At 40.1% G+C, this 22,987-nt stretch overlaps 1 protein-coding gene across 3 annotated transcripts in view; it reads left to right on the forward strand.

The window, feature by feature from the left end:
- The window catches only part of ccnf (cyclin F), a 50,788-nt gene that overhangs the window by 15,692 nt on the left and 12,109 nt on the right, over positions 1-22,987 (forward strand). For 2 of the 3 annotated variants that reach the window (XM_048551605.2, XM_048551608.2), the window contains 8 exons: positions 7,190-7,383; positions 8,196-8,249; positions 8,618-8,722; positions 11,297-11,374; positions 18,497-18,648; positions 20,374-20,538; positions 20,651-20,774; positions 22,010-22,190. In XM_048551605.2, the coding sequence (XP_048407562.1) occupies positions 7,190-7,383; positions 8,196-8,249; positions 8,618-8,722; positions 11,297-11,374; positions 18,497-18,648; positions 20,374-20,538; positions 20,651-20,774; positions 22,010-22,190 (1,053 nt within the window). Of the gene's footprint in view, positions 1-7,189; positions 7,384-8,195; positions 8,262-8,617; positions 8,723-11,296; positions 11,375-18,496; positions 18,649-20,373; positions 20,539-20,650; positions 20,775-22,009; positions 22,191-22,987 lie in introns of all 3 variants that reach the window. The other variant, XM_048551607.2, reaches the window with a different exon arrangement.

Raw genomic sequence — 22,987 nt, forward strand, 5'->3', positions numbered from 1 at the left:
TCCTTTTGATAGGGCACATATCCTTGGGTATATAGTTCCCAGTTTTGACCCCTTTGCAGATATGACATTGTATCCACGAATTACAATGTGCCCCGCAAGCTGATTTGCCTGGTTTCATATTGTTTGTATGTTTGACTACAACACCTTCGTTTGTGTGCTTACCATGCCCGTTCTCATAGTTGTCCTCTGATCTGTGCCTGAGTTTAGATTCCTGACCCTTCTGCACTCTGTCCTATTGCTTGTTATAGAAACCTCAGTAACCTCCCCTGAATGGGCGTCGCACCTGCAAAAAAAACCTAATTTAAAATCCTGAAGACCTTGATTTGCCTCTATTCACTGAATCAGTTTGTCTACCATATTCCAAATGCTATCGGAACAGCCTCCTTCGCCAGTACTAGTGCCAATATCCCATGAATTAGCACCTGTTTCTCCTGCACCACAGTTTGAACCAATTATTTATTATTCATAGGAATGTGTCAATTAGCTTGTGGATTGGTGTTAATCTGGAGATTACTTTTTTATTCTGCTTTCTAATTTTAGCCCCCAGCTAAACCCCTTTTTTTAAACCGATTATCATTGGTACCTGCATGTACCACACCTGAATCTTTCCTCCCTTACTCCCAAGCTCCTCTGCCGTCCAGATGAGAGGACCTGAAACCAGGCAGCTCAGATCAGCACTGTCAATCCTAGCCACAGTAGTGTGCATTCCCCTCACTATTACAGCTTGTTTTGTAAAAAAACCCCCCCCCCCCCCCCCAACCCTTCTCTTTATTGAATGTCTTTCAGTACCATGGTGCTATGGCCAGTTTGCTCATTCTTCCAACCACCACCACCATGCATGCATACACACCACTTAAAGCCTGTAGGGCAAGCTTAGGATCTGACCCTCCTTCAGTATCCCCTGGATCCCTCATCTGGTCTCAATCATAGCCTCATGCTCTTGTCCCTGATCACTGACCAAATTGGAGGTAGTTAATCTAAGAGATGTGACTGCCTCCTGAAATACAGCATCCAGGCAACTCTTTTCCCTCTCTGATGTATCATAATGTTCAAAGCTCAGACCTGAACTAGAGTTTTTTGAAGCAACTGACACTTTTTTGCAATAAATGTGATTGCTATGAACCGTGATGGGATCGACCAACACCAAATCACGCAGGTTTAACATTAATTTGCTTGAAGGGAATTAGATAGCTTACTGGTGGAAATAACTCATCAAATAATTTGGTGTTTTAGGAGCATACTAGGTAGTTCATGTAGTGACCAACAGCACTATGTTGCTGTTATGCTGAGGGGGTAAGTTTGTTGTAACCTATTGTTGAACTACTTGTCTGAAATGTAAGTGCAATATAAATTTGACAATCATTGCTAATAACTGGTTGAATGAGGCAGTTAAGTCCCCATTTTCTGTTCTCTCGCGGTGTTTTTTTAAATATCATAGAATCCCTACAATGTGGAAACAAGCCATTTGGCTCAACAAGTCCACAATTACTGTCTAAAGAGCATCCCACTATCCCAACAACTCTCTGCCTCCCATGGCTAATCTACCTACCCTACATGTCCCTGGACACAATGAGCAATTTAGCATAGCCAATCCACCTAACCTGCACGTCTTTGAATATTGGGAGGAAACTGGAGCACCCAGAGGAAATCCACGCAGACTCCGGCATAATATGTAAACTACACCCAGACAGTCGTCAGAGGGTGGCATTGAATCTGGGACTCTGGCACTGTGAGGCAACAGTGCTAATCACTGAACCACCATGCCTTTATTTAAATTAAATGCTCCGTGTTCTATTTCTGAGAGGCACTGGTGTGTATTGGTGACTATGTTCCCTGAAAGTTTTTTTCCCTAAGGCAGAAAACATGTTAAATAGTCGCACGTACCAAAGCTAAAGCAAGCTTTTCTCTGCTTCAGCCGTCACTTGGAGCCAAATATGATCTGAACTTTGTCTGGATCCTCTTGAGAGATATTCCACACTACAATCTTTCATGTAAAAGAAAGGCTGTGGCTGTCAGTTATGAAATACTTCTATTTTGACGCCCAGACCTTACAGCATGTAATATTCTAGAAGACAGTTTTAGCAATCTACAGCTTTATAGCTGCTTTTGAATGTGTGATTTCTTGTGCCCTACAATTTCCAGTTGTAGAACATTATTAATTAAAAATTGCCAAAAACAGCCAATATTGCTCATAAACTAGACAGCAGCTTAATCTGTCTTATTGAACTTATTAATTTTTTTGGCTTTATAACAGCATTTTTGGGATTATTTTAGAAAATGCTGCAGTTGTAATTGCGATCGTGAAGATAATTTAAAAATTCACATTGTCGTTTTGATTCTTGAGAGTTTCTCAGTTTGGTTCAGAGATAATTCGATGGAATTTACTGAATTATAGGATTTAGAAAAAATATTACATGGGATTTGTCCCCTTTGGGATAATTGGATTTTTTTTGTTACTAAGGCAGGCAGGTCATGTGTATATTTGATATTTTACAAAATGTTTCTTATGACAAAATCAAATCCTGCACAACAAATGTTAGCAAGTTTTAACTTTGGCTGGAAATCCAAGTCAAATAATTTAAGATTTGGGTAGTGTTAAGATTCGATTTTGAAAACAAAATGATGTGGAATGATGAATATTTACTTGAATTGCAAACAAAATGAAATTGTCAAATTTTAGTTCTGGTCTGTCTTGCAAGCATCAGAAAGAAGTAAAGCAAATTATATTTTATGCCATTGTTCAAGTGCATAATGTTGCTTAGATACTTCATTTTTCTCTGCATGAAAGGCGTGTTTTTGCCTTTACTCAATTCTTTGCTTTTCATCTTGCAGCTTGTAACTGTTTTTATTTCAGAATTTTAAAAAAGACTTTGGGTTTGCAGACCCTGAAGCAACAGATCAGTTAGTACATTGGTTGAATGGTATGCATGTGTGTCTTTTCAAATTAAAATTTTCAATGTAGCTGCTTCAACGTACTTGTTCACTAGGTATTCTATATACAAATTTTTTTCGGAAATGTACTCCTATAGTGGGTGCTGCCCAGTTGCTTATCTCCCTCCCTCCAGTTGCAGATACATGGTGACACCATTCACTTATAAATCAGGAACCATCTTGACTTGGACATTTATTGACTTGGACCCAAAGTCACTGGGTCAGAATGTTTAAGAAAGCAGTAAACGATTGCCCAATCAGCTTGATATCATTAGAGTGAAAACTGAAGGCCGTAATACGGGAGAAGATAAATATACGATTATAGAAAATTAAGTTAATAGCCGACACTCAACATTGCTTCGTCAAGGGCAGGTCTGACAAATTTGAATGAGCTCTTTGACGAGGTGATGCAGGCAATGGATGAAGTTAGTGCTTTGTGTATTGGATATTTGGATTTTCACAAAGCATTTGATATGATACCACATGGAATGCTGGTTAGCAAATTAGGGATGTTTGGTAATGATGGGTCCTTGGCAGCATTGGTTAGAAGTTGGCTAAAAGCTAGCAAGTAGAGGATAGGTACAAAAAATAGAATAGCATTTCTCAGACTGGAGACAAGTTGAAAGTGGTGATCCCCAGGGATCAGTGTTTGGATGCTTGCTTTTTTAAATTTGTGTAAATATTTTGGAGATGAATCTTTAGGATAAAATTTCTACATTTGCAAATGATACTATGCTAGAAAGAATAGTGAATTGAGAGGATGTGCTGAGCAACTTCAGAAGGACATTGGTAAGTTGGCCAAATGGGTAGCCATCTGGCAGTTGAATATCAATGTAGAGAAATGGAAGATAATGCATTTTGGTTGAAGAAACCAAATGGGCTCAATATTACAACTTTGAGGAGGGTACAAGGGCAGAAGGACTTCAGTTCAAGTGCATAATTCACTGAAAGAGGCCTGGCTAGTTCAAACAGTTGTTAAGAAGGCTTATGAGAACCTTGGGTTTACTTATAGTGGTATAACAGTATAAAAGGAAGGAAGTGAGGATACACCTCTCTATATTGCACTTGGGGGTATTGTGTTCAGTTCTGGATGCTTTATTTAAAGAAGGATGTTAAAGTTCTGGAGAGAGCATAAAAAATACTTAGTGATAGCAGGAATGATGGATTTTAGAAATAGAGAAATTGGGTTTATTCTCCTTGGAGCAGAGAAGATTGAGGTGTTGAAAACTACAAGCAATCTTGACAGGGTAGAGAAGCTTATTCTGCTTCCACTGGTTAGGATGTTAGTAACGGGTCAGAAATTCAAGATTGTCAGTAAGAGAACTAGGATGAGAAGGTACCTTTTTTAAAAACTCAGTTCTTAAGATTTAGAAGGTGCTGCATAGGAGAGCTGTGGAGCCAAATTCCACAGGAAGTTTCAAAAGTGCTGGATATATATTTGAAAATGATGAATTTAGAGGGCTGTGGAGATGAGGCTTGAGAATCTGACTGGCTGGGCAGCTCTTTCAGAGCTGGTACAGACACAGTAGGTCAAATGGCCTCCTTCTGTACCGCAAAATTGTATTAATTTAATTTTGGGATTCCTTCCTTTAATGCAAATACAACCATGCTGCTGTTACGTAGACTGCAGCTAAGCAGTTTCTGAACAGGAAGTAGCAGTGTGGTATAAATGTGGATAGGCTGATGAGGGGGGAGGCCATTTTGGATTTGGTGCTCGGCAATGAGCCAGACAGGTGTCAAATGTTGCGGTGGGTCAACACTTTGGCCGCAGTGATCACAACAGCCTCACATTTACCATAGCCATGGAAAGGGAAAGGAGCAATTACCAGGGGGAAGATATTTAACTGGCGAAAGGAAATTATGACGCTATCAGGCAGGAGTTGGGAAGTACAGATTGGGAGCAATTGTTCCACAGAAGGGGCACAACAGACATGTGGAGGCTGTTTAAGGAGCAGTTGTTGCGAGTGATGCATAAATTTGTTCCTTTTGAGACAGGTAAGAAGGGGTAAGATTAAGGACCCTTGGATATGGGAACAGAGGTGCTTCTCGTCAAAAAGATAAAGGCAGCTTGCATAAGGTGGAGGAAGCAAGGGTCCAGCACAGCTTTAGAGGATTACAGGCTTGCTCGGAAGGAGCTCAAAAGTGGACTGAGGAGGGCCAGGATGGGGCATGAAAAAGGCTTGGCAGGAAGGATTAGGGAGAACCCGAAGGCGTTTTACTTATACGTGAGGAATAAGAGAATGATCAGGGAGAAGGTAGGGCTGATCAGGGATAGCGTAGAGAACTTGTGCATGGAGTCTGAGCAGATAGGGGAAGCCCTAAATGAGTTTTTTGCTTTGGTTCTCACTAAGGAAAGGGACCTTGTTGTGAATGAGAACTTTTGAGGAGCAGGAAAACAGGCTTGAACAGGTCGAGATTGAGGAAGTTGATGTGCTGGAAATTTTAGCAAATATTAAGATTAAGTCCCCAGGGCCAGACCAGATTTATCCTAGGTTGCTCCGGGAAGTGAGGAAAGGAGGTTGCTAAGCTGCTGGCGAAGATCTTTGCTCCCTCACTCTCCACAGGAGTCGTACTGGAAGATTGGAGGGAGGCAAATGTTGTTTCTCTTTTCAAGAAAGGGAATAGGGAAATTCCTGGAAATTACAGACCAGTCTTACGTCTGTGGCCATCAAGGTTTTGGAAAGAATTCTGAGGGTTAGGATTTATGACTATTTGGAAAAGCATAGTGTGATTAAAGGGAGTCAGCATGGCTTTGTGAGGGGAAGGTCATGCCTTACAAATCTTATTGAGTTCTTTGAGGAAGTCACGAGATAGGTTGACGAGGGTCAAGCAGTGGATGTGGTGTACATGGACTTCAGCAAGGCATTTGATAAGGTTCCCCACGGCAGGCTCATTTCATAAAGTCAGGAGGTATGGGATACAGGGTGATTTGGCTGTCTGGATTCAGAATTGGTGGGCTAAGAGGAGGCAGAGAGTGGTTGTAGATGGTAAGTATTCTGCCTGGAGGTCAGTGCTGAGTGGTGTCCCGCAGGGCTCTGTTCTTGGGCCTCTGCTCTTTGTAGTTTTTATAAATGACTTGGATGAGGAGGTTGAGGGGTGGGTTAGTATGTTTGCTGATGACACAAAGGATGGAGGTGCCGTTGATAGTATCGAGGGCTATAGCAAGCTTCAGCGAGACATTGACAGTATGCAGAGCTGGGCTGAGAAATGGCAGATGGAGTTCAACCTGGATAAATGCGAGGTGATGCATTTTGGAAGGTCGAACTTAAATGCTGAATATAGGATTAAAAGCAGGATTCTCGGCAGTGTGGAGGAACAGCGGGATCTTGGTGTTCAAGTGCATAGCTCCCTCAATGTTGCCACCCAAGTGGATAAGGTTGTTAAGAAAGCATATGGTGTTTTGGCTTTCATTAATCAGGGGATCGAGTTTAAGAGCCGCGAGGTTGTGCTGCAGCTCTACAAAACCCTGGTGAGACCACACTTGGAATATTGTGTCCCGTTCTGGTCGCTGTATTATAGGTAAGATGTGGAGGCTTTGGAGAGGGTGCAGAGGAGGTTTACCAGGATGCTGCCTGGACTGGAGGGCTTGTCTTACGAGGAAAGGTTGACTGAGCTCGGATTCTTCTCTCTGGAGAGAAGAAGGAAGAGAGGTGACCTGATCGAGGTGTACAAGGTAATGAGAGGCATGGATAGAGTCGATAGCCAGAGACGTTTTCCCAGGGCAGGATTGACTGCTGCGAGGGGTCATAGTTTTAAGGTGTTAGGAGGAAGGTATAGAGGAGATGTCAGGGGAGGTTCTTCACCCAGAGAATTGTGAGCGCATGGAATAGTTTGCCAGTGGTAGTTGTGGAAGCGGAGTCATTAGTGACATTTAAGTGACTGCTGAACATGCATATGGACAGCAGTGAATTGAGGGGAATGTAGGTTAGGTTATTTTACTTTTGGATTAGGATTATTCCATGGCACAACATCGTGGGCCGAAGGGCCTGTACTGTGCTGTGCTTTTCTATGTTCTATGTTCAATGCTCACCCTTCTGGGAATTATGGCAAATTTAACACAGTAACTTGGAGCCGGAACTGACTTGATGGCTCTTCTTGAAGTAATTAAGCTTTTTAAAATGTTTAGGGGTCATTTCTCTGGAAGGACTTGAAATAAAATATCCAATTCATTTGAAAGCTGACAAAATGAAGTCATTAATATAACAATGCACGTGCCATTTTTAAATATAGTGATTGCAAGTGCTATTTTTTTTTTCAGTTTCTGTTTCTGATGAGGGTCGCGCTGAAGTGAATGGACTGAAAGCCTCCTACTTCTTCAGTCTGGCTGAAAGTCTGAATGTTGATGCTAACCCCTTTATTTGGTTGTTCATCAGACCACCCTGGTCTCTGACTGGGAGTTGCTGTAAGGCAGTTGTCTATGATAGTTTAAAGAGCAAATGTCAGTTGCAGTCGGTAAGTACTTTTATATATTATGTTTATAGTTTTAGTATTATCTTGTCAATTTTATCCATCAATCTTATTTTATGATTATGGTATAATATTTGGTATTGCAGTTGATCTGCAGGATTTGTATGAGTGAACATTGCACCAATCATTTTGTTTTCTTCTGAATCTCCAAACTGTTGTGCGTTTTAAATAACTGAATTGTTTTCATTTTTGTAAAGTCAGTCTTTCTAGTTCTCTTCTTGCTACCTGTGGATTTATTACATTGTTATAAAATTAAGAGGATGCTGTACCAACTTCAATGGTTATGATCCTGTATCTATAACCAGTAGTTTAAGCCTGGACCTGGTTTGTCTGTATAATCCAATCCCACAATGACTTTTGTTTCACTCAGGGCAGGTAAGAATGTGTATTAATTGATTACATTATCAGTGTGTCTCATCCTAAGAACATATCATTAATGCATAGATGATATGTTTCATCTTTTCCAAGATGTCCTGAAGTACTCTGGAGCCTTTTAAGTTAGTTGTTTTTTTCAAATTTGTGGGATTTTGAACTTCTGTTTCATTGAAATTTTACGTAGTATAGAGAAGTGGATGAACTTCAGTGCAGCTCGAAGTTTCTTTGTAATTTATGCTTTTTAACTAGCAAACTAAATTTGGCACAAAGAACCCAATGTGCAAGAGCATAAATACAATTGGAGTAACCCCTTGGCTTAGAACAGTTCTACTGCATAGAACGTTTTGAACCCTTGCACCAAATTCTTTGTAACAAAGCTGGGTATTTGTTTTTCCAACTAGACTTTTTTTCATTCTTTTTAGGCAAAGAAGGCATCACTAACCTACTGTTTGGCCAAAGTTCTCAGTCTCTTTGAGGTTTGTATCATGGTAAATAAACTTAGGATTGCACATAACTTCTAGCCCTATTGCCCTCTTAAGATGTTGATGTTTCTGCAAGTGTATCCTGTGCACATCACCAGTTTTCTTTGCTGCATTAATGACAACTGTGTCTTCAGCTGCATAATTCTGGAACTTTTTTCTCCACTTCTTTTATAAAAGACTTTCTTGAAACCTTTCACTGTGACCAAGGCTTTGGTCGCTTGTCATATTTCTTTTGTGGCTTGGTTTCATTTTCAAATTTTACATCACCTGTGAAATGCTTTAGAAGATCTTTGTAGCTGAACTGTTAAATAGTACAGTTTAAGATTTGACCTGTTAATAAATTTGAGTTTGTTACAATTTAGGATGAAGAGAAACAGAAACAAGCTGTAATAATGTTTGAAGAATCTTCTAGTTATGGATGCTTATCAAGTTCTTACCACTTATGGGAGACAAACCAGAAAGAGACAGTAAGTTTTTAGATTTTTAAAAAATTTTTCCAAAATGTTAATACAACATTCAAGATATAAAGTTGGTTGGTCATAAATTGAAAACATTTTAAAAGACCAGCTTACTTCCAAAAGATCTCATTATGGCCCAAGTGATGATCCTTGTCTGAGGCCTCCAGTAAGATGGTGATATCCAGAGTGAGGCAGAAAAGAATGTTGTAGGAGATGGTGTATATGTATGGTTTTGGTGTCTGCTAATATCTCTCAATAAACAGATTGCTCACTCTTGCTGTTTGACCTCCCAGAATTAAATGTTGTTGAACAATTCCAGTAGAAGCTGGTGTTTGCACTGGTGCCAGTCAAGCCTTCCAATAGGGCTGGCATTCACCAGGTGCCTTCAGTGTTTGCCAGTCTTTCCATCCCGATTTATTCCTTGTACAGAACATATGTACCCTGCATACTGAGGTACTGTTGCATGCTTCCTTTTGAGGACTTGTTCCATACCTACTGATGACTTTGTGTTAAAGTGTTGCATTAATAAACTGAGAATTTGTGTGTATACTTGATGTATCACTGAGCGGCATGGTCTTGTGAATAAGGGTCTTCATTCATACGGTGAATTTTGGAAGTTGTAGATTCTTCGTCCTGGGATCTCCCAACTCATTGCCCTACAGTTATCATCTCGACTTTTCAAAGGACACAAGTGGTTGTCCTGCTTATAGATTTTGGTTTGAACGTAGAACGCAAAACATAGAACAGTACAGGCCCTTCGGCCCACAATGTTGTGCTGAACCTTTACCTGAAACCTTGGGTCTATCTAACCTCCACCGCTACCTTTATACTGTCATCCAAATGCCTTCTAATAGCCACTTAAATGCCCCGAATGAGGTCGACTCCAGTACCTTCTCCGGCAATGCTTTCCACCCCCCTGTCACTGAGTATAGAACCTACTTCTGACGTCTCCCCGATATTTATTTACCTCCTTCCACTTTAAAACTATGTCCCCTTGTAATAGCTACCTCCACCCTAGGAAGAAGTCTCTGGCTGTCTACTATATGCCTCTGATAATTTTGTACACCTCCTATCAAGTCACCTCCTCCTTTGTTCTAAATAGAAAAGCCCTAGCCCCCTCAACCTTTCCTCGTAATACCTTCCCTCCATTCCAGGCAACATCCTAGAAAATCTCCTCGGCACTTTTTCCAACGCTTCCACATCTTTCCTGTAACGAGGCTACCAGAACTATACACAATACTGCAGATGTGGCCGACCCAGGCTTTTGTATAGCTGGAGCGTAACTTCACGGCTCTTGAACTCAATCCCTCTATTAATGAAAGCTAACACACCATATGCCGCCTTAACAACTCTATCCACCTGGGTGGGAGCTTGCAGGGAATTGTGAACATGAACCCTGAGATCCCTCTGCTCCTCCACATTGCCTGTATTTTGCTTTCAAATTTGTCCTTCCAAAATGAATCGCCTCTCACTTTTCAGGGTTGAAGTCCATCTGCCACTTCTCAGCCCAGCTCTGCATCCTATCAATATCCCTTTGTAACCTAGAACAGCCCTCTGCACTGTCCACAACATGACCACCTTTGTATTGTCCACGAACTTACTAATCCACCCTTTCACTCTTGCATCCAAATCATTTACAAAAATTGCAAATAAAAGACGACCCAGAACAGATCCTCGTGGTATACCACTCGTAACTGAGCACTATGTTGAATATATTCCGTCCACTACCACCCTTTGTCTTCTAAGGGTCAGCCAATTCTGAATCCAATCTGCCACATTTCCGCTATTCCATGCCTCCTTACCTTCTGCATGAGCTTACCATGGGGAACCTTATCAAATGCCTTACTTAAATCCATGTATACCACATCCACAATTCTACCTTCACCCATGTGTTTGGTCACCTCTTCAGAGAATTCAGTAAGGTTTGAGAGGCATGATCTACCCCTCATAAATCCATGCTGACTATCACGAATCAAACTGCCTTTCCAAATGTCTCTGAGCGCTTTCCAATAATTTGCCCACCACTGATGTAAGAAAACCAAAAGTGGTTTGGTTTCAGAGAACTTTTTAAGATTTGTTCATGTATATGGCATTTCTGGTTCAATCCAACAATTATAGCCCAGCCCTAATTACTCTTGAGGTGTTGTGCTGAGGTGGTGGTGGTGATGATCTGCCTTCTTGAAGTACTGCAGTCCTTGGGGTGTACCTGCATCTACACTGTTAGGAAGAGAGTTCCAGGATTTTAATTCCAAAGTAAAGGAGTGGCATTTTCATTGTGAAGATACTGTGGCTTTAAGTGGTATGTTTTTCCTGGTTTCTCCGAGCGTGTTTGGGGTACAGGTGCTGAACAGTCTGAGAAGAGAAACGTTGAGGTTTGTGTAAAGTTGGAACAATAGGGGCATTTGAATAAATGTGGTCAAGCTCTCTTTGGATCCAGGATTTTTAATTTGGAACACAGAACCTCACGTGCATCTTTTAAAATTAGGAGTAGTTGGGTTCTAGATTACCGCCTTAATATATTTTAAATAGGTCTGCTCTGGCCCATAACATAATGAAATTTTTATTGACTTTTACTTTTGTTAGGTGGCTGATCCCGGTAGGCATCTTCAAAACCTTCGAAAACTCAGGGATTTTGCAACTAAAGGATGCTGGGAAGCACAGGTATGGACAACAGGTGCAATAACTTAATTTCCTTTATGTTAACTGGCCAGGCTCTCCAATTGGCAAGTCAAATTTCAGATTTTACCTTTGAAGTTTGAGGCAATTTTGATATTTAAATATGGGAAGTATTGTTTTGGTTGTGGCATTATTGTTTACAGCTCACAACCTGAGACAAATAAACATGAAACCCTGTGGGTTAATTGAGTTTCATTCAGCTGCGTAGGAAATAAAGAAAATTTAATGCACATGTGTTTTGGCTTTTTGCCCATATGCCCAAGCAGTGCTGGGCATCCTGGCTTTTTCGTCATCACTTTAGTGTAAGTCAAATGGATTTGAAAACGTTTGGTATTCTGGGATGGCCTCTCCAAAGGATACAGCCCAAAGAGGTGGCTGAATTGTAATGTGGTGTATGGAATTTCAAAGTTTTTAGCTCCCTTCATGCCAAATTTCTTCCTGTTTTGAAGAGTATGTTTGGTTACCAAGTTAAAACCTTAAACACTAGAATAGTGTAATTCTAGAAATATCCATTTGCAGTGTAAAATGCCAGCTGATGTCATGACCAAAGGTAGGAATCCAGAACTACTATGGACATTTTAACTTGTAATTACATGAATGTATACTTTTAAGTGTTGATAGAGCCAGGAGTGGCTCTGATATAAATTAAATGGCTGTCCGGGGAGAGCAGGAGAGACAGGCAGAAAATCACATCTAAAGGTGAGGAGAGACCTTCAAGTACCAGCACTAAAGTGGGAAGAAGTACATCAACACAGACTAGATTGTGATTTCTTGTGACTATACAGATATCTGAACACCCTTTACTCCACAGCAAACCAACAGCTGTGGATTGAACCGAATTGAAGAGATACTGAAGTGTGGAGCTGGAGGAATACTAGCCTAAGATCAAATGTGAGTGTGCTGAAGAGGTCATAGTGAAGAATATTCACCCGCCCCTCCAGTCACCGCTGTGTTGTGGGTAAAGGGACTGTCATTCTGAAGAACTCAATGAAGAGTGCAGGAGGTCATGCCATTAGCGCTTTTAGGCATGCCTAAAGTGAGATGTCAGCCTGGTGAAGCAACAATACTGGACTACTTGCATGCTGAAAAACATAAGCAGCAAGTGATAGGTTGTGCTAAGTGATTCCAAAGTGTTCCATCTACCACTTCTTTGCTTGCACTCCCAGCCAAAGTCCTTCTGCATCCTCAATGCTACATGTCCCTCTACCTATAAGACGTAAGAGCAGAAATTGGGCCATTCTGCTCACTGAGTCTGCTCCGCCATTCAATCGTGGCCGATAAGTTCCTCAACCCCATTCTCCTGCTTTCTCCCCATAACCCTTGATCCACTTGACAATCAGGAACCTGTCTATCTCTGTCTTAAATGTACTCAATGACCTGGCCTCCCCAGCCTTCTATGGCAGTGAATTCCGTAGATTCACCACTCTGGCTGAAATAGTTTCTCCTTATCGCCGTTCTAAATGGTCTTCTCTTAACTGAGGGCACAGCCTCGGAGTACCTAGATGCTCCTACCAGTGGAAGCATCTTCCTAACATCCACTATGTCCAGGCCATTCAGTATTCTGAAAGTTTCAATTTTATCCCCCGTCATCCTTCTAAACTTCAAAGAATATAGCCTGAGTCCTCAAACGTTCCTCATATGTTAAGCTTTCCATTCTTGGGACCATTTTCGTGAACCACCTCTGAACCCGTTCCAGGACCAGTACATCCTTCCTGAGATATGGGGCCCAAAACTGCATGCAGTACTCCAAATATGGCCTGACCAGAGCCTTTGTGATATCTATTTCTGCTGTCTCTGTGACATCATGCAATTAACCAGATAGGTGTTATCCCTTCCACTGTCACTATCTCCTTTTTTTGTGTATTCTTAGCTTGTATCAACATAGCCAGGACAGGAATTTAGTATTTACTTTAAATAGGGAACCAGACAGCCATATGCCATTTTCAAACAGCATATCGAGTGAATCTCAAAACAATTCCAAGAATTTCATGTTTGACTGTGCATGTGCTGTCATAGGGAGTTTGTTCAGTTTGTAAATAGCAGTAAGCACTTCCAGCTTCACCATTTCTACAACAAAATATGGCCCATTAAAATCTAAGTTCTCTCTTTTTGTTTTCAAGAGTTCCACTCTTGTTCCAGAGACACAACTAAGTGTTGGGAATTTACTCTATTGATAGGTAGTCACTATCAAAAGTACTCCACTTGCATAAAGTACATTTAAGAAATGTAGTCTTGAAAACCACTGTGCAGGTCTTCCTTTTCTAAATTAAAAGGTTAAACTGTTGTACTGGCTTTGTAATATAAGACTGAAATGGTGTGTGAGTAGATTTTCAGTCTCGATACAATTGCACTATATGACCGAGGATACAAATGAGGCATCTAAGACACCTCAATAATCTTGGGTGTCTTGAACCTCTCTCTAGATTGGGAGAAATATAATCCGAGTTCACTAGATACAGGACTTGCCCCTCTAGATTTGAAAATTACATAACGTCACTCTCTCTTTTTAAGAAGAAAACAAGGAATTGCATGCCAGTTAGACCAACATTTGTGGTCAGAAAATTGTTGGAGTCTCTCATCAGGTAACTGAACACCTTTTTTAAAAATTGCTTCATGTGATCAGGCAGTCAGCTTGGATTCCTTTTTTTTGGGTAGGTCATCCCTGAGAAACATAATTGAATTTTTTTGAAGAGGTGACTGTGATAGCGGACAAGGCAATGCCTCTGGATGTCGTTGTAAAAGGAAAATCAGAAGACATTGAGGTTCCATATACAGGACATTAACAGCTTGAATATTGATGTGAAAAATCATATCAAAATTTGCAGTGATTGTTATGAAGAGAGATTATACAAATTACCTTCATTTTCTAAGAAGGTTGAGTGGTAATCTGATTAAAGCTTTCAAGGTATTAACAGGAAAGGATGGTGTAGATAAAGAAATTACTTCCACTATTTGAGGATTATAGACTAGGATGGGCTGTCTGAGAATTAGGGCCAGACTATTCAGGAGATATTAGGAAGCAAGTACACCCATGGTAAATGATGTTTGGAATTCTCTTCCACAAATCAGTGGTTGTTGAATCTATTGTTAATTTTTTATATCTGAAATTTTTAAGGTAAGGTATTGAGGGACATGAGCCAATGGCAATTATGTAGAGTTAGATCAGAGATAAGGCGTTATTTCATTGCAACAGGCACAAGGGGCTGAATAGCCTGCTCCTGTTCCTATAAAAGTGATAGGCAGAAATAGTCTGGAAAATGTTAGTTGTTTATTGAAAACAATTTATTGGAGTATTATATCAAAGTCACCCTGGGAACTGGCTATTCTAGACCTGGTAATCTATGGTAGAAATGGGATGAATCAGTAACCTATAATGATTCTATCAAGAATTTCGAGAGAAGGGGAGTCTAACATGAGTGTTTTAAATCTAAATAAAAAATTTGATATGAAAGCAGAGATGGCAAAGTGAACTGGGAAGTTGGGTTACACAAGTAGATGTGGTAGACTTTTTTAAAAGAAATATTTATCTTTTTTAACTTGGTGAAAAAGAGACTGAGAAGGACATAGCTGTGGTTAAACAAGGATTGTGTCAAACTTGACGGAAGTAGTTGTACAAACCTGCATGAATTAACAGTAGGTAATGAGATCGGACACATTTTAAGAACAAACAGAAAATGACGTGAGATAGAGGTAAAACTCATACTTGTAAGTATGTTATCTTTAACAAGAAGTTTAAATAGGAAATGAATGGCTAAAACTTCTCTTCTAGAGAATGAGCAAGAAAGTGATAATGTGAAAACAAGAGAATGGCAGAGGCATAAAAGGATTATGTCTGTCTTCACTGTAGACGACTTCTCAAAGATACTTAATCAAAAGGCAAAAAAGAGGAGGAATGTAAAACAGTAAACTCTGAACTAGGTGAAGGTATTAAAGGTTAACGGTTCACCAGCAAGGCAGGAAATGTAAGATCATCGCCCACTCCTCTTCCTGTTTTCTGTTTGGCCCTTTTTTAAGCCTGCTGCATCACTTCTTATGGTCATGGCTGATCATCCTACTTAGTACTCTGTTCCTGCTTTTACACTTTGATCCTTTCAGTCCTAAGAACAATATCTACCTCCTCAGTTGTAGACCTGCTCGCTGAGCCAGTGGGTTTGGTTGCAAGTGTTTCATCACCCTGCTAGGTAACGTCATCTGTGCACCTCTGGTGAAGCGTCAGTGTTTTGTCCCACTTGTTACAAATGTTGCTTAGTGGAGTGATGAAATGTTTACAACCACGTGCATATCTGCAACCTCATCCATAACCCGAGCTACAGATCTTCTCAAACATTAATCGATCTTCTTATTGAAAACTTTGAATGTTTTAGTCTCAATTTTTTTTTCTGTGGCAGAGCATTCCACAGATTGGCCACGTTCTAGGTGTATAAATTTCTGCTCCTCTTAGTATTAAATGGTCTGTCCTTTATCCTTCAGCTGTGATCTGTAGTTCTGGCCTCCTTTAATTGTCTGGAACATCCTCCTCATGTTTACCCTCTAGTCCTGTCAGGAAACTTAAACCTATAAAATTCTGTCTGCCAATCAGTTTTCTATTCTTGTTGGTACATCACTCTTAATCCCATGAGTTTTAATGTTGCATGCTAGTTTCTTATGTAGAACTTCTATTGATAGCTTTAAAGTCCAAGTAAACCACACCCATTGGTTTGCCCCCGGTATCAACTCTACTTGTTAAATCGTCAAAATTCTAATAGATTTTTCAAGCATGATTTCCCTTCTGTAAATCCATGCTAACTCTGATTCTGTTACAGTTTTCCATGCTGTGAAATGTTTTCTCATGGGCTCTTAGCATTTTCTTACTAACGATGTCAGGCTAACTAGTTTATAATTTCCTGTTTCTCTGTATATACCTTTTTTTTTAAAAAGGATTACCTTAGCTACTGTCCAATCTGTAGGATCTGTTGCAGAGACTATAGAATTTTGAAGGTGACCACCAATTCATCCACTCTTTCCAGGTTACATCCTTAACCCTGGGATGAAGATTATCGAGCCCTGGGGATTTGTCAGCATTTAATCTCAACAATTTCTCCTCCTCCACTTTTTCCTAACAAACTGATTCCTTCAGTTCCTCCCTTTCTCACTACATTACTTATTTCCCCAACATTTCTTTTCCCAATTTTTGTTTTGGGGGTATGGGGTGGGATGTTATTTGTGGTCTCTTGTGAAGACAGGACCAAAATATGTATTTAATTGGCCTGTTAGTTTTTGTTCCACAACTTATTTTTGTAACAGGGCTATGTTTTGTCTGCATTAATCTGTTTCTTATCTTCATGGGCTTACAAACTGATTGTAAATGCTATTATATCTTCCTCAGAAGCTTTATGTACTGTATTTTTTCTTCTTAATTGATCCCTTTTCTTTCTCCTTTGCTATCTAAATTACTCCCAGTCGTTAGGTCTGCTGCACTTCTGGCCAATTTCTATGCCCCTTCCTTTGATCCATTACTATCACTAATTGTCCTTGTTAGCCATGGCTGGCCCACCGTTCCTCTTTTTTGAGTTTTTTTGTGTGACAAGAATGATCAATAGCAGCTCCTCCATGCACTATTTCCTTTTACCATCGCCTTTTTGTAAGTAATGCTCCCCAGTTGATCAGAACAAGCTTCTGCCTCATACCATCTCAGAATCAACTATGTCACTCTGATCTTATTGAAGAGTTCTATATATTATGATTACTCCTCTCAAGGGCCATACACAACTAGATTACCAATTATTCCTTTCTCATTGCACAAGATCTAGTCAAGGATGGCCTGTCCCTGAGTAGGCTGCTTATGCTTTCATATAGGAACAGGAATCCTGCATCCAAGTAACCAACTCCTACCCCACATTTTTGCATGCATCTCCCCTAGTGGTCTGATAATACTCTGCCCAAATTACATTCATATTGGGTTGGTGAAAAGGCGGTATAAATAAAATGACTGCCCAACCTCTGTAGCAGCAAGAGTTTGGCCCCAGTAAGTAGTTGGTTATGACATGACCACAAATAAAAAAAAAATTGAGCATTTAAAACGGTCATGCAGCTGTCAGGAGTTGGTTATAATTTTATAGGAGTTGGTGCTGGGGACTTCCTTGTGGTGCAGTGGTAGCCCCTGGCCTCAGATTAGGAGGCTGGGGCCCAAGACTGACCCCAAAGTAAGGTTGTGACCAACAGTTGGGAGGTGCTGGTTAAGACATAATAGAGTTTAGAATAATAAGGTGACCTTGCGTACAATCCTGAGATGACTTGGTGATTCTGTTTATCATGGGAGACAGAATAAGTGGACTCCATTTTAAGACTGAGTTGGGGAGAATCGTTTTTCTCTCCATAGCTTATTACACATAGAATTCTTTCCCTGAAAAGCAGTGGAGGTGTTAATCAGGGATGAGTTGGGTAGATGTTTGATAGACGTGGGAGTTAGGGGGTTATGGGTGACAGACAGGAAAATTGAGTTGCGACCACTATCAGATAGGACGTGATCTTATTAAATGGTCCAAATTTGAAGGCTTGAGAACACAGTAATAGGTGAGAAGTCCAATATTTCTTGTGTCAAAATCCAAAACTTGCAGGTTCACCTAGTTGCTTAGTGGTTCCAGTGATCATCAGACTTTGGCTCGTTTTAGATCTGCGCTTTAACTGTGACTCTGAAGAAAAACTTCAAGGATCACCAGTGGTGATCATTCAGGGGGTACGAGCAACAGTCTGGTTAACTGCAGTTGATCCAAAGGGGTGAGTGGTACTCCATACCAGTGTTGATTTTTAAACAGCAACCATGTTGATGTCCAAATATCACTTGGATGCTAACTGAGAGGGTTATGTGAACAGAATAGAATGTGAAATTGGGTCTACTCATGTTGTGGGGCACTAAGGTCTCTCTCTGGTGGAGCCAAGTGACTTATTTGTGTTAATTTATCAAACATCTGGTGGAGGTTGATCTGCCTCTGGCTTCTTGTCCTATTAGCTGCATTTAAAAAGTTAAAAAGTGGAAGTTAAAAAGCAATTTAGTTATGCAATTTATGCTTCCAATAGCCAATGCTCAAACATGTATTTATTTTAATAAAATAAAAATTATTATTTCAGGTATCATTAGCAAAAGCCTGTGGAAGTGCCAATCTGTTGGGCATAAAGTCTGTAGCTACAAGAGAGTTTGTTGCCCACGTTTTTAAGTCATCCCAGCCTTCTTACAAACAGAAGATGTTCAAAGTACAAAAGGGCATGAATGACACAATGAGGTAAATGCGCAAATGTTTTTCAATCCATTAAAATTTATTGATGGGAACTTGTGTGCAGAAAGAAGTCTGAAAACTGATCTCATTAGCTCCGTACTTGACCCTCTCTGGACAATTCCATCAGTTCTGAGCACTGCATCTTGATGGATCTACTGGCTTTAGAGGGGTTGCTGGACAAAATTTATGCTGGGGATGAAAAGGTTAAGTTGAGGACAAGTTGCATGAACTTGAATTGTGTTCTTTCGAGCTTGGAAGATTGAAGTCTAATATAGAACTACAAAAAATGTTCTGAATAGAAATGGGCCCTTCAATCAAACCTGGCCAGTCTGTGGTGTTTATGTTGATTTGAAGGCAAAGAATGAATTTGTAATATTCATGAATTTACATGTCCTGGAATTGAGGTTTGAACAATAATTTGATTCAATAGAGCAGTACAAGTGAGAATATACCCTCTGGAATTCAGAATTTGGGTTTGTTTGAGGTCATGATCTTTGAAATTAGAGCTAGACCAGTCAGGAGTAAAGTCGAAGCAATCTTCCACCCAAATGGTTACGACCACCTTCAGAAAACTTTCCCAAAAGGTTGTGGATGCTGAATCAATTTTAAGACTAAAGTGAACAGATTTTTATTCAAAAATTTAAGCACAATCATACAGATTAAACAGTAGACAAATTGAGTCAGTGTACAGACTGACCATGTTTATTAAATTTCACTTGTTTTTGTCTGAACTTGTTGATATCTCAAATGCAGCTTGAAGTTTGCCTTCAATTGAGGCCATTGCATTCTTCCTATCTAGCTGAAAATCGAACAGGTATATGAAGTAACAAATTGCTGATGGAAGAAAAATACTTTCTTTAAGCTGTTATCAATTTATATGCGTCATGTTTGGGTCTAGCTGGCAAATTTGAAGCAAGCTGGCAAACTTGAACTTCAGGGCACAGTTGACTTTTCAGCATTGTCATCTGATGTTTCATAAATGTGATTTGATATGAATTGACCAAAAGAGTTTCACTCGGAGAATCAAATGGTCAGGTTTGTATAGGCTGAGAGGGGTTTCTCCCACTAATGAGGGAGCAATCCTTTGGTCTTCTGGGACTGACTTTTTATAGGCTCCGATGTAGAATTAGAGTTTAGAGATTGTTAAGCAAAAGTCGCTTCTAGATAAAGAAGTTTATTAAAAGACAAATTGATGCTTGGAAATACTGTATTTAATTTATAACTTGGCTTCTAGATGCACTTTTGAAATACCTTGTGCTGCTTTTTTTTGAAACTTCTGTATACAAATGAAGTGGTTTGTAGACAAAATTAACCCTGTGGATTAAGAATGATCTACCCTGGATATAGGCTGTCATGATTCAATGTGCTGATGGGAAGTCCACTTATGGGGTGCAAATTTCTCTCCTTGCTCATTCTCTCATCCCTACCTCCTCTCTGTTTGCCTCCCTCCCCTGCTCACGCACTCTTTTACTATGCTGTATTACACAACTTACTCTTGAGCAAAGTTTGCATTGAGGTTTGAACAGCTGTATCTGATGAAGGGTCTAGGCCCGAAACGTCAGCTTTTGTGCTCCTGAGATGCTGCTTGGCCTGCTGTGTTCATCCAGCCTCACATTTTATTGCACTGAGAAGTTATTGTTTTACTACTTAGTGGAAACATGCAGGAACAAATGACTTTTGAAGTTCCATTGAAATGACCATGGTGTAACTGACAACTTTCCACACCTGCAGATACATTTTAATCGATTGGTTAGTAGAGGTGACCAGCATGAAGGATTTTTCCAGCCTGTGCCTGCATGTCACGGTGGCAAACGTGGATCGGTACTTGATGCTTCGATCTGTACCCAGGGGCCAACTACAGCTATTGGGGATTGCTTGTATGGTTATTTGCACAAGGTAAAGTTGAAGCAACATAACTTCATAAGACTTTTCTTTCTAAAACAAGTGCATTTTGGGCTATTTGACTTGAAGTCGTCATAAATTATCTTTATTTGGATAATTTCTGTAGGTTTATTAGTAAAGACATCTTGACAATTCGTGAAGCTGTTTGGCTTACAGACAACACTTACAAATATGAGGATCTAGTACGAATGATGGGAGAGATCATTTCTGCACTTCGAGGAAAAATTAAAGTGAGTGATTAGAATCGTCTGGCATTTTCTTGCAGTGGAAAAAATATAATTGCCAGAGGAAGTAGTGGAGGCTGGTACAATAACATTTAAAAGGCATGTGGATGAGTATATGAATAGGAAGGATCGAGGAGACATGTGGGCCTAATGCTGGCAAATGGGACTAGATTAATTTAAGATATCTGGTCAGCATGGACAAGTTAGACCAAGGGGTCTGTTTCCATGCTATATGACTCTGACAATTTAAAATTGCAAGCTTGGGCATTGCAATTAGTGAAGACCGAATAATCTTCATTTAAATAGTGAAGTTTTTGAGCTTGCACTAAATATTCTTTTATCTGTCACAGGGCACTTCCAAAGGACCTAGTCTCCCATAGGAATAAAAACCCATCTTTACTCTCTAACATAAATGATATCTGGCAGAAATGGTGTGACACAACTGGGGTAGACATGCTTTACAGTTGCTTTCTTGTGGGAATGGGTGCAAGAATGGTTTTTTAAAAACAACAGTGGAGTGCCAGATTACAGCCACCAGGAAAAAGTACCAGCTTTGATATTAAGATGCTTCACTCTAATTTCCACGGAACTTTGTTTTGGAGATCGGGAATAAATTCCCACATCTTGTTGTGGTGAACTACTTTTAAATATAGTGTCATGAACTACCCACAAGCACATTGGCGGATAGCAGAGTATCTATTCAGTTGATGGAGGAGCACTAACTTGTGTCTACGTCCGAATGTTAGCTATCTTGTCTGTGCAAATATTGTAGCATTGCTTGAGGGAGCATTTCAGGTCCTCTGCCTTTTTTTGAAATTTCTCAATTTGTAAATTTTTGATTTTGTCAGAATATTGTGTGACTTGTAGGAGTTCAGGTTTAATAGTGGTTTGATGATTCAACCTGCTGTGGAATGAAAGTGACATCCAGTGGCAGTCTTGTTTTCCCTTTGCTGTTGTATTATTTGGACAGCTTTGTTGTAGAAAGAGAGTAAACAGGTGCAAGACATGGTCCCTTTGAAAATAGAGTTGCAAAGAAGTTAGTCTTTTTGACTTCTGTCTCATTATAAACATCCAATTTTCTCTCTCCAACTGTGACTTCTGGGGGCTGGCAAATTGCCTGTAGTCATCTGAAAGTTTATAAGCTCTATTTTCCTTGTTTGACTTGTTCTAGTGTTTGCAAAAAATATTAATTCTGTGGTAAACTGTAAGGCATTGTTGGTGTTTTTTTGTCGGTTTTACAGATACCCACCATTCTAGATTATGCAGAAGTACTACTGGCAGTAGCTCCACTAGAAAGACGTACCAAACATCTCTTTAACTACATCTGTGAACTTTCATTATTGTATATAGACCTCTCTGTTTATTCCCCTGCTATGATAGCAGCAGCTGCCATACTACTAGCAAGAGTACTTCACAAACAAGGTATGTACACTGGTATGTAGATTACACTGTTCTGTGCAATGTCATGATTGCCTTCAGGTTATCTGACTCGGGACGTTGTATGCCTTCAAGGTAGAGATCAACAAATTTTTGATCTCGGAAGGAATAAAGGGCTATGGGGAGAGTGCAGGGAAGTGGAGTTGAAATGCCCATCAGTCATGATTTCAAATGGTGGAGTGGACTTGATGGGCCAAATGGCCTTACTTCCACTCCTATGTCTTATGGTCTAATTTGATATAGTGCTGTAGTAACAAATGTGAATTTCTGTGAAATTGATTTTGAAATTAACCTGTTAAATTTACTATTGACCTTGTGTCCTTTTAATTGTCATATGCAGAAATTGCACAATGAAACTGTTCTCAGCTCAAATAAGTCAAAATAATGACATGCAGACATTTTGTTAATGTGGCTTATCTAGTTAATTTCTTAAACAGGAACTTTAAAATGTGATTGGAATGTAATATATAACTGCGGCAGGCGTGCGGAAGCCTTGTGAATATCATCAGGGTGATGAGCTGCGAGAGCATTGTAGTAATTGTCAGGAGGTGAAAAAGGCATGGATCCTTGCCTGTACAGTGGGTGGCACGGTGACTCAGTGGTTAGCACTGCAGCCTCACAGTGCTAGGCACCAAGGTTCGATTCCAGCCTCAGGTGACTGTCTGTGTGGAGTTTGCACATTCTCCCCATGTCTGCATGGGTTTCCTTCGGGTGCTCCGGTTTCCTCCCACAGTCCAAAGATGTGTAGGCTAGGTGGATCGGCTATGCTAAATTGCCTGTAG

Source organism: Stegostoma tigrinum, chromosome 23 (assembly GCF_030684315.1).
Source record: "Stegostoma tigrinum isolate sSteTig4 chromosome 23, sSteTig4.hap1, whole genome shotgun sequence".
NCBI classification, from domain to species: Eukaryota; Metazoa; Chordata; class Chondrichthyes; order Orectolobiformes; family Stegostomatidae; genus Stegostoma; species Stegostoma tigrinum.